The following is a 12,438-nucleotide window of genomic DNA, read 5'->3' on the forward strand; positions in this document are numbered from 1 at the left end:
GTCATATTTCATCATTACCATCAACCATTCAAAAGTTTGTCTTTTCAAAAGAATCATTTTTTTATTCAGCAAGGAGACATTAAATTGATCAAAACTGACAGTAAAGATGGTTACATTATGAAAAATTATATTTTAAAAAAATTTAATAATATGAATAAACATCTATTTAAACTTTTTAAATATATTTATTAAAATTTTCAACAGTGTTAATAATAAAATAAATTTATGTATGATCATGTGACAATGCAGACTGGAGTAACAGCTGATGAAAAACCAATTTAGCATCACAGGAATAAATTACATTTTAAAATACATTCAAATAGAATATTTATTTTTAAATTGTTGTAGTATTTCACATTTCTACTGTTTCACTGCATTTTTGATCAAATAAATGCAGACTTGGTGAGCAGAAAAGACTTATATATAGACACTGTATATATAAATATATGTATTTACACCACAAACCTCTGAACGTTACTATAGCATTTTTGAAAATTTATTGATTTTCAGAGGTATAAATAAATGTAAATTTGGTCTGTTCGAACACTAACCGACATGTACACAATTTAGACTTTTTTTTTTATTACACACATACAGCATACAGTTTTGTTGCAAGAAAAAGATTATTTTGCAATGAACTATTTGCACAACACGAAGCACACTGCTTATAGAAAGTTGGAACAATCTGTTTAAAAATCAATTGATATCCATAATATTAAAGATTCAAAACACATCATTTAAAACTCACTATTAGCATTGTATTCAATAAAATGTGTGTAGTGCCTCAAAGCTCCTGTTGTGTCAGCACATATTGTATCAGAAGAATGTTGTAAACTCTTGTGGCATGCTTTTAGGGCACACTGCAGAAGTTTGTGGACGATCTTTTTGAGACGGTGTTCAGCACGGCCCATCGTGGCAGTGCTCTCCCGCTGGCCATCAAATACATGTTTGATTTCCTGGATGAGCAAGCAGACAAGAGACAGATCACCGACCCGGACGTACGGCACACCTGGAAGAGCAACTGGTGAGATACAGGGCACTTCCTGTCTTTGACCTCATTTTCTGCAGCATCAGTTTCGATTGTTTTGAAACCCTGCTGAGATGCCAGTTCAGTTCCATTTGTTTCTTCAATGCAGTACGCTCTGAGTGCAATTGAAAAATAATGCATTTTAGTGTGATTCAAGAGAGACCACTATCACTAAAAAGCTTTTTGGATGTAATCAGATTATATCGTCTATGTCTCTCTTTCTTTCTAATCCAGCCTTCCTCTGCGGTTTTGGGTCAACGTGATCAAAAACCCTCAGTTTGTCTTTGACATCCACAAGAACAGTATTACAGATGCCTGTCTGTCAGTGGTGGCTCAGACCTTCATGGACTCCTGCTCGACGTCTGAGCATCGCCTGGGCAAAGACTCTCCGTCAAACAAGCTTCTCTATGCTAAAGACATCCCTAATTACAAGAGCTGGGTTGAGAGGTAAGGACACATGGCCCAAAATACCACAGACTTGATCTGATTGGTGTAGATTAGATTGGTTAAACGTCTAGAATGGTTGTAATGTTTATTCAAAATTCTGTCATTATTCACTCACCTTCAAGTTGTTCCAAACCTGTATTACTCTCTTTCTTTTGCTGAACACAAAAGAAGATATTTTGAGCAATGCTGGTAACCAGACAGGTAGCCATTGACTTCCATAGTATGGGGGGGGGTTAAAAAATACTATGGAGGTCAGTAGCTGCCAGCACCTGTTTGGTAAATTATACCTTTACCAAGGTTATTATAGTTAAAGGCATCATCATTTCATTTTCATTTAGTTGATGATTTTTATTTTAAGTTGTTTTTAAATTAAAATAAATAAAATTTATAAAATAATAAAAATGACAAAAACACACTACAAAATTACTAAAACTTTAACTGAGAAGAAAACTGAAAATCAAAACCAATTCAATATATTAATTAAAAAACTATAATGACTTAATGATATTAAAATAACACTGCACTTAACTCCACTTTTAAATGCATTTAATACATTTCTTTATATCCTGTACGCAATAGTAATACTGTACTTGCCTTAGTAGGCACCACTAATTAGTAATTTGTCTTACCGTCTTTCACTAGGCTGCAGAAACTGAAATTCATCCATTTTGCTTAATTTTTTTTCCAGAAGATTAACTCCAAACTGTTCATTTAAAATACGAAGCAGATGATTTTTAAGCAGGTTATTTATGTGTTTGTGTGTGTGTGTGTGTGTGTGTGTGTGTTTTCAAGATATTACCGAGACATCAGCAAGATGCCAAGTATCAGCGATCAGGACATGGACGCCTATCTAGTAGAGCAGTCCCGTCTCCATGGCAACGAATTCAACACGCTGAGTGCGCTTAGTGAACTGTACTTCTATATCAACAAGTACAAGGAAGAGGTGAGACCTGAGACTAGGGATAGGGATGTAACGATGCACTCAAATTACGATTCGATTCACAATACTGATTTTACGATTCAATTTTCTCATGACTTTTTTTACACAAAAAAAGGTTTAGGACAAATTATAAATGAAAAGGTGTCCTTTTATTATTGCTTGGACAAAATGCTGCACATTTTTTGTGAAACAGAAATATGTCAAATAACAAAACTAAATTTCAATTTCAAAACAAATCCCAAATCTAATCAAATAAATTAGCCATAAAAACTCATGTATAGTTTTGCATATAAACAAAGGCTTGTCTGTGCCCATTTTTATTCCAAATTGGCAACTGCATTTGAATCGCAATCCAAACAAAGATGCTAAATAAATGCAGCATGAGCAGTTTTTTTTTAATCTAAATTAGATTGTGTAATATAAAATTTTAAAACATCTGCACCAAGCAAAAACAGCAGATGGGTTGAAAGAGATGCTGATCCACTCTCTGACATATATATATACAAGTAAAAAAATGTGTGTGTGTGTGTGTGTGTGTGTGTGCGCGCGTGTGTGTGCGCGTGTGTGTGCGCGTGTGTGTGCGCGTGTGTGTGTGTGTGTGTGTGTGTGTGTGTGTGTGTGTGTGTGTAGAAATAAGTACAAATATTTGTTGCAAAAAAAAGAAATTTATATGATTCATGTAGAAGCCTTTAAATCAAAAAGTTTGTAAGATCAAGAGAAACATAAATCCTGGTAGTGGTTGTGCAAATTGCCATAATGGTAGTTTAAAGATGCACGTGAGATTCGTATTGAAATGCAAATGTTGTTTCTGTATTAGCAGTTTGATCTTGATGAATGTGCAGTGCCATATCTGATGAGGTCATTTATCATTATCATTATGAGCTCTAGTGAGCGTCTGCAAACTCTCACGCGCAGAACGATGTCGAATATTGAATTATTACAAGGGTTCGGCCTTCAGTTAATGGCCTCTTCCTCTCTCTCTCTCTCAGATTTTGACAGCGCTGGACAGAGACGGTTACTGTCGCAAACACAAGCTAAGACACAAACTGGAACAAGCCATTAACCTGATGTCTGGCAGCAGCTGAGGGTGTTGATGGATTGGACGGGATGGGATGGGAAGGGAAGCGTTCAGATGGTTTGGGGGACTGTTGAGACGGAATTGATGGAGTCTGGCGGACCGAACCCATGTTAGAACATCCACAGCTTGTGCTAGCAGAAGGTGAGGCTAAAACACTGGACAATCAACTCTAAAGGAACCACAGCACAGCATACGAAGCCCAACGTTTTACTGGACCACAACCTGTACACCCAAACGCCCTCACTCCCTAATGCCCGGACTGAACGCCGTTCACATCGGCCTGCCTAACAAACTATTCGACACGGACTACTGTGGATCAGATACATTCCAATGAGGAAAGGTGCACATGCTCTTGCCTTGGAAGCCAAATTGCCAAGATAGTGCCATGGAAGAAAATATCAATCTTTCTGGGAGAGAAAAGCAGCAAAATGTTTTAGCAATGCATTCAGTGGGTAACCTGAAAACAATTCTTCATATCGATCTCCAAGAGACGCCTCAAAAACTATCACAATTATGTGACGAGCTCCATTAACAGAAATGAAGATATTTATATCATAATAAATCAATAATGGAGAACTGTTCGGGGAGAACTGCATTATGGGTAGTGTGGAAGCTGGGCAGAATGGGAGGAACCTTCTCTTCATCTCGAAATTGCCATAGATCCATAAAAGCGCCTTTTCTCTCATTTTCGTTCTTTTTTGTGATTATGGGGCCAAATGGAACTCTATTTGTCAAGAGGTTTGGATCAGCAACCTTTGAAGCTTGCCTTTTTGTTGCGTCTGGATATGATTCCCCAAACTCGTGCTGAAATGTACCCTGGGATGGGCGTTCATCCCTTGGGGGGGCATTTCTGCTCCCTTTGCTTTTTTTGTACACCGCAGTGTTACTGTGAGGTTTGGATTTCTTCTCCAAGACTGTATTGGCGAGGGCCAAGTTTTGTCCCTTGATGACAAGCATCTTTAACATAGTAGATCCATCTAGAGCAATAACTCTCAAATTTACCTGCAAGCCATGAGTTTAAGTTCCCTGTGTGTTCAAATTCACCGTCCTGACTCTAAATTTTCAATGTTAGCATTTGGTGAGTCACGCTCCTTTTCATTTCCCTGTTGTTGTTCTGTCCAAACGGCAGCCAAAACGCGTTCACAATGCCAAGCACAACGAAGGGATGACTGTTCAACTCTGATTGTTTTCTCACCGTTTCAGCAGGCCAATGCAATTTTTGACATAGAGGTCCGCAGCTGGACAAATCCTGTCTGTTCTCCAGTCATCCCCCATTCAACCTTATCAAGGTTCCTGCTTGATCAATTATAAAGATTGTGTCAATTCTGTCTGTATACACAAACAACAAGGCCTTAAGTCATTTCCTCTTCTCTTTATCGGACTTTCCTCATCTCCGTGACAGTGGCATCGCCCTCTGCTGCCACGGAGATGAACTGCAAACCGTTATATTCCAGGTACTCGAATTGTGATACGTACGTGAAATATTCTCAGCTGTTTTCTATTCCTAGCCCTATGTGGTTCTGAGTTCTGCCCTGTCTAGTTGCGTATCGATTGTGTTTTTGTGTTGAGTAAAATCCCTGAGAATGTACACCATGAATAACTGAGCATATCTTGCAAAAATCTTTGCCTCATTATACATGGTCCAGTTTTAAAAACAAAATACCTTCAAACAGGACTACAGGGAGTACCATTTGCTTTCAACATTGTCTTTAAAATGTAAAAAACCTACTTCACCAAGGTCAGTTTGAGTATACAAACACCCATCATAATATGGGATCATTAAAACAATAGGGAAATCCATCGGGGCCTTATTACTTGAGTTTGTTGAATTTGAATGTAGATATTCAAAGACCATCAAAGTGATCACGTATATTTGAATACATCTTACATCGATAGATTTTGCCCTTTTTAGCCTGTAATAATGGATTTGCTAATAACTACTAATCATTATTGCCTTTATTTGGCTAAAAAAAAGAATACATTTTAGTTTAGTAGCGGTAGACCACGTCCGGCAGGGTCATGGTTTGAGGACTTGAGCATTTCAATAAGATGTATCTGGATATTTTAAACTTTTATTGAATGTAATTTAACCTGCCTTCAAATTCCCCACATGGATTTGGATGGGGTAATGTGATCCCCTGTTCGTTTAGATACGGCATCATCAAAAGCCAAATTTTTGTTGTTGGAATAATGAAGGCAGTATGTTTTGAACTAAATGTGGGGCTCATTAACATATGAAACAGTTGCAGGATGGTAATTAAGCAGAATCTTTTTGAACATTGGTTTGTTTTTCTGTTTGGGGAATGGGGTCAGCTCATGAATCTGGTTCCGTTATAATATTACCATCTCTTGCAACACGATGCATCGGGAATTACTGCCTGATGCCAAGGCTGCATTGTCAGCAATGCTGGTGTGAAACCAATATCCGACGTCTGGAACATACAACTTTGAGAAATGAAACCCAATCATAAATCTAAGTTTTAAAAAAAGCTGACAACTAAACACCAGTGGTTGAATTTTTTGATTTAGCACCTCTTGGTTGAAACCACACCATCAGGTTAACATCTGATTTTTCTATACTGTGAGTAAAGCCAAACCTACTGTGGGGGAAGTGGACTTAGCTTGGCCGTGTACATACTGCCTGTAACATAACTCTTGACTATCGATAAGTGCAACTGCCCACCGGGGTGTTTTTAGCTAGACTGGTGAAGACAGAGCTAACACTAACAACGCCTCGGCCGATAGCCATATATCAGAAATCACCTGTTTCCTACAGAGAAGCTCAGAGCCAAATGAGGCGCTTTGCGGTTTGTTTTCATCGTGCGGTGAAACGGCATACTCTTAAAAGCACCTGTAACTTGTGAGGAATGGAGCGGAGTGAGTGGAAAACTAACTGTGGTGTTTTTTCAGTAGATACAGTAGAAGAAAATGTCTGTTTTAGATCCATAACTACATTTCAGTCAATGTTCTAGTTATAAAAGAAGAAGAAGAAAAAAATAACATTTTGTCTCAGATGAATTAATTGTAATTTATTTGTCGGTTTGTCTCTTTATCCCAAATGTTTTAATCAATTTTATTGTAACAGACTTGTTTACAGTTTCAGAAATATATGGAGTTTATTAACGTGTTTGGAGAGCTTTGTGACGACTGGTTGGTTGGATGACTGCTTAATGGGCAACTGCTATGCCTAGTCCTTAATTCTATATAAATATATAAATATATTTTGTATAATTATTGGACTGAAATATTTTGTTTTTTTATTTTGTTTAAATTATTGTTTTAATTCAGTTTTAATGCATTAAGTAGTTTGAGGGGTGAAAATGAGTCTAAAAAGCTGTCTGCAATGGTGTTTTGTATATATTTGCACCTTTTTTTCTTTTTTTTTTATCTGTGCGAGGTTTTTGAAAGATTGGATTCATCTTAATGTTCAAAGGACAAGCATGGCGTTTTATTTTTGTTTGTTTGTTTTTAGTTTTTTTTGCTAATTAAAAGATATGTGGATGATGCTGTATATTTCTTGAATGTTATTTCTTTTGGGGTTTTTGTAAATATAATCATCTGCAAGGACTATTTTGTCTCAAGAGCTTGATGTTTTCATTCAAATAAAGACAAGTGTCTCAGTGAAACCTATGTAATAACTTCTGAACTCAGATAAACTAACATTTGATCTTTTTGAATACAGTATATATACTGCAAGAACAGAATTATGTTGTGCATCATTTCATTTTCTTATTAAACACTTTGTAATTGGAAAGGTAAGTTATGTCCGATTGCTCCCAAATTAGTTTTGGGATCACCTGCAGACATGTATATCAGAACAGGAATATACATGAAAAATGGCACATTTCAGAATGATATATGCTAATCAGAAATAGCATGACACATTTTTATAGTTATTTTTCTGTCCACAATGAAAGCAAAACTGCTGCATGAGGCAGAAAAATCATAGCCAATCAGAACATACTCATAAAAACATATCCACGTATTTATTTGTTGAAAATGCGATAAGCTATCATGTAAATGTTTGTGGTAGGATTTATTTTAATATTTTTGAGCAAGGAAACATTAATTTGTTTAAAGATTACAGTAAAAACAGTTATATTAGAAAATATTTGTGACTATTTTCAACATTGAAATTGTGTCTTGAGTATCGAATTAGCATATTAGAATTATTTCTGAGGGAATACGTGACACTGAAAATGGCTGCTGAAAATTCTACTTTGTATCACAGGAATAGTTCTTTTAAATTGTAATATTTCAAAATAATTCTGTTTTAGTGTATCGTATCAAATAAATTAAGCCTTGTGAACATAATAGTCTTCTATTTTGACCTGTACAAAAAGCAAGGTTTTAGGTTGAAAATTAATATAAAGGCATGTAAATCTTATAGCTCATTTTAAAAGGTCCTGCGATGTGATTATATATTCCAGGCAGTCTCTTAATTAATATACAGTATGACATGATTAATAATATTATGGCATGCCAGCTTTTCCTAAGTATATAATGTCTGTTCACATTGCCTGTATGTTTCATTTTTAGTTGGGTAAAGATGTATTTTGGGCTTCGCGAATCATGGCTGTATATGGATAGGCATTTTTAACTAATTTCAAGCCAGTTCGGGAGTTCGGAGCGTGAATCATTTGAGTCAGTTCGGGAGTTCGGAGCACGATCGCAAATCATTTGAGTCAGTTCGGGAGTTCGGAGCGGGTTCGCGGATCATTTGAATCAGTTCGGGAGTTCGGAGGGGGTTCGCGAATCATTTGAGTCAGTTCGGGAGTTCGGAGGGGGTTCGCGAATCATTTGAGTCAGTTCGGGAGTTCGATACGGGTTCGGGAATCATTTGAGTCAGTTCGGGAGTTCGTAGCGGGTTCGTGAATCATTTGAGTCAGTTTGGGAGTTCGATACGGGATCACGAATCATTTGAGTCAGTTCGGGAGTTCGGAGCAGGTTCGTGAATCATTTGAGTCAGTTTGGGAGTTCGGAGCGGGTTCGCGGATCATTTGAGTCAGTTCGGGAGTTCGGAGAGGGTTTGCGGATCATTTGAGTCAGTTCGGGAGTTCGGAGCGGGTTCGCGGATCATTTGAGTCAGTTCGGGAGTTCGGAGCGGGTTCGCGAATCATTTGAGTCAGTTCGAGAGTTCGTAGCAGGTTCGCGAATCATTTGAGTCAGTTAGGGGTTCGTGAATCATTTGAGTCAGTTCGGCAGTTCGATACGGGTTCGCGAATCATTTGAGTCAGTTTGGGGATCGCAAATCATTTTAATCAGTTCGGGAGCTCGGAGCGGCTTCGCGGATCATTTGAATAAGTTCGAGAGTTCGTAGCGGGTTCGGGAATCATTTGAGTCAGTTCGGGAGCTCGTAGCGGGTTCGTGAATCATTTGAGTCAGTTTGGGAGTTCGATACGGGAACACGAATCATTTGAGTCAGTTCGGGAGTTCGGAGCGGCTTCGTGAATCATTTGAGTCAGTTTGGGGTTCGCGAATCATTTGAGTCAGTTCTGGAGTTCGAACGGTTTCGCGAATCATTTGAGTCAGTTTGGGGATCGCAAATCATTTGAATCATTTCGGGAGTTTGGAGCGGCTTTGCGGATCATTTGAATCAGTTTGAGAGTTTGTAGCGGGTTCGCGAATCAATTGAGTCAGTTCGAGAGTTCGTAGCGGGTTCGCGAATTATTTGAGTCAGTTTGGGGTTCGCGAATCATTTGAGTCAGTTCGGGAGTTCGTAGCGGGTTCGCGAATCATTTGAATCAGTTCGGGAGTTCAAAGCGGGTTCGCGAATCATTTGAATCAGTTCGAGAGTTCGTAGCGGGTCCGCGAATCATTTGAGTCAGTTCAGGAGTGCAAAGCGGGTTTGCGAATCATTTGAGTCAGTTTGGGAGTTCAGAGCGTGAATCATTTGAGTCATTTCGGGAGTTTGGAGCTGGTTTGCGAATCATTTGAGTCAGTTTGGGCTTCGTGAATCATTTGATTTAGTTTGGGCTTCGCGAATCACGGCTGTATATGGATAGGCATTTTTAACTAATTTAGTAGCTAGTTCTAAGTAGGTTTTCCAAGCGTGTTTAGGTGTGATAAGTGGACTCGTTTTTTTTTTAATGATGTGCCTTTTAACAGTATCAAGTATATTCAAAAACTAAACAAATCGTGCCTAAAAAGTGCACGCATCTAGGCTAATAGTCATACTAGTGCGCGTGTGCATTTTGAGTGTGTTCTTTCACTGCATTATTCAGTGTATTCAAATGCATTTATGAATGCATGTGAATGATCACAAAATTCAAGATATGGAGGTTAGAAAATGTATATATTTATATCATTTTATGTAGTTAATCAATATCACACGAAGAGTGCCATTTCAGTTTTTCTCCAAAAATCAGCATGATTAAAATGTGATATTAAGTTACTACAAACAATAATTTAATTACAAATACAAAATGTTGCAGAATAATGTAATATGAATGAATAATAGCCTAAATAACCTTTGTGCCAAAAGGGTTCTTTCTTGTCATTATAGAACCTTTTTAGCATAAAAGGTTCTTTGGAGTTGAGTAAAGAACCCTATGGTTCTATATAGAACCCCAATAAACCCTTTTTTGTAAGAGTGTGTTGTCATAACATTCACCTTGGAGATTGAAAATGTTTCTTTTTTGAGACCCCAGGAGCCCAAATTCAGACCCAGAACAATAAAACCCACAGAAGAGGTGGGAGTTCAAAGGAGTAATCTTTATATTAGCAAACTGCAGGGAGAGGAAGAGTAGATATAAGTCATGATCTGCAAGATTAACCATAATCTGATGTGATCCGACCACCTGGTTTTCTCTGAGGTGGTCGGATCACATCAGATTATGGTTAATCTTGCAGATCATGACTTATATCTACTCTTCCTCTCCCTGCAGTTTGCTAATATAAAGATTATTAGCAAGATTCTCGTGTGTTCTGATTGGTGGATGATCATCCACCAATCAGAACACACGAGAACTCTTGCTTCAAAAGCTCTTGCAGCAGAACACTGGTTTTCTCTGAGGTGGTCGGATCACATCAGATTATGGTTAATCTTGCAGATCATGACTTATATCTACTCTTCCTCTCCCTGCAGTTTGCTAATATAAATCATCCACCAATCAGAATGAGTGATGAGTGGATAAAGATGAGCAATCAAATAGTGAGAGAGTGATCTGCTCACCTGGTTATGTCCGTGGTCACCAGGCAGGATCTGAAGCTGTTCAGACAGAGATTTCAGTCTTGAGGTAATTACAAAATGACAGGTAACACTCTATACATATTCATACGCTAATTTACATGTTCTTGGCTTAGTGGGCTCTTATTATGGGTGGAATTAGGTATTTTTTGCGAGCCAGGTCAAGATAGCATCTAGAGTCTTCAACCCTGGAGAGATAAAAACCCATACTTTTATCAGTTGACTATGATGGATCTCTCTGAACTGAACTCAACTGCACTCTCATTGTCTCTGGACTTTCTCATTTAGAGAGAATGCAAGGCTGCTACTGTTTAAAGTAACATCAAATTACTGTATTTTGCCGTAGTGCTCTGAATGGCAGTCCTTACAGCATAATGACTGCTCTCAGTAAAGTTATTTCAGAAGTAATTTCAGTAAAACTCCAGCTTGAATGAATTAGCTGAAACATGTTTGTTCTTGGAAGTAGGAAGTACATGCAATTATTCCACCAATAATGCGATGACCAGCATCGAACCCATTTGTGAAAGACATCAGTCTGTCTGTTCAATCTGATGTGAACATGTTCCATGGTTTGTTTGCAAATCAGTGGCATCTCTCCTTGTTTTCTTTAGCTGGCTGATATTTTGGAAAGACAAAGCAGCAATACTAGAATATTTATGTCGCAGAGAAGGTGCAACATCTGAACGGGATAAACAGAGAGAGAGAGCTGAACGGAAGAGCTGCTCCTGCGAACAAAAAGGAAGGATTACAGAATTATAGAGAGGAGGAAAAAAGAGCACAGGCAAAAGGCAGGCTGCCTCTGGGGTGCAGAGCATCTAAATAAATAATGCATACTGATGGGGGGGGGGGGGCTCATTAACCCAGCTCTCTCAATTCTGAGGGGACATGAAATGTGGTCCTGCGTTGCATGACTACACAACTGCAGCATGACACACTTTGTCTCATAAAAACATCTACTGCATGCAAATCAGGCTGTCTTTTAAGACGTGAAAGCATGAAAACATGACATTCTTCATTATGGAGTCAATTCAGTAGTGTTTACCAAGGTAAGCATGATTACATTATTCCTCATAAATAAAGTTAGGGATTTGAGTAAACCTCTAACTCAAAGTATTAAACTTTATAATATAATTAAAATGACCACACGACCCAATTTTATGGGAACTGGACAAGAAAAAATTAATTGTGTGTAATTTCATTATTTTTCAGTTTTATATAAAGGAATAAGAACCGCAAAACGACTTCTGCAACATAAGTTCATTGAACTGTTTTTGAACATGATGAGAAATGTTTGAATTTATAATGAGGTCTCTGACTTAGACTGGACACTTTATTTAGGCAAATCTGAGCTCAGATTTGAAAAGATTTTTTGTGAAATTCAGATACTATGGGAAATACAGAAGATTCAGAAAAATCCGAGATATTAAAGATATCTCATTGTGATTTTTCTTTGAGCCTGATCAATAAAATAATGAAGTAATGATGTTTATAAATGTGGGTTCAGTGAGATATCTTTTTTTGAAGTCTCTTATGTTCATCAATTTTTAATTTGATAAAAAAAAATGATATTGTGAAATATTATTACAAGTTTTCAGCAGCCATTACTTCAGTATTCAGTGTCACATGACTAAAAATAATAACATTTCTCATCATCAGTGTTGAAAACGTAATATTTATATAAACTTTTTTTATATAGCATTCTTTTTTTCAAATATAAATCTTTTGTAGCATTATAAATATTTTTACTGTTACTTTTG

The 12,438-nt window shown here is 37.4% G+C and overlaps 1 protein-coding gene across 1 annotated transcript in view; it reads left to right on the forward strand.

The window, feature by feature from the left end:
• LOC132114871 (plexin A3-like) overlaps positions 1-7,118 on the forward strand; it is a 166,432-nt gene extending 159,314 nt beyond the window's left edge. The window contains exons 29-32 of the mRNA XM_059523243.1: positions 855-1,024; positions 1,262-1,474; positions 2,267-2,417; positions 3,404-7,118. Of these exons, the coding sequence (XP_059379226.1) occupies positions 855-1,024; positions 1,262-1,474; positions 2,267-2,417; positions 3,404-3,499 (630 nt within the window). The 3' untranslated portion in view covers positions 3,500-7,118. The remainder of the gene's footprint in view (positions 1-854; positions 1,025-1,261; positions 1,475-2,266; positions 2,418-3,403) is intronic.
• The last annotated feature ends 5,320 nt before the right edge of the window (positions 7,119-12,438 follow it).

This window comes from Carassius carassius, chromosome 34 (assembly GCF_963082965.1).
Source record: "Carassius carassius chromosome 34, fCarCar2.1, whole genome shotgun sequence".
Lineage (NCBI taxonomy): Eukaryota > Metazoa > Chordata > Actinopteri > Cypriniformes > Cyprinidae > Carassius > Carassius carassius.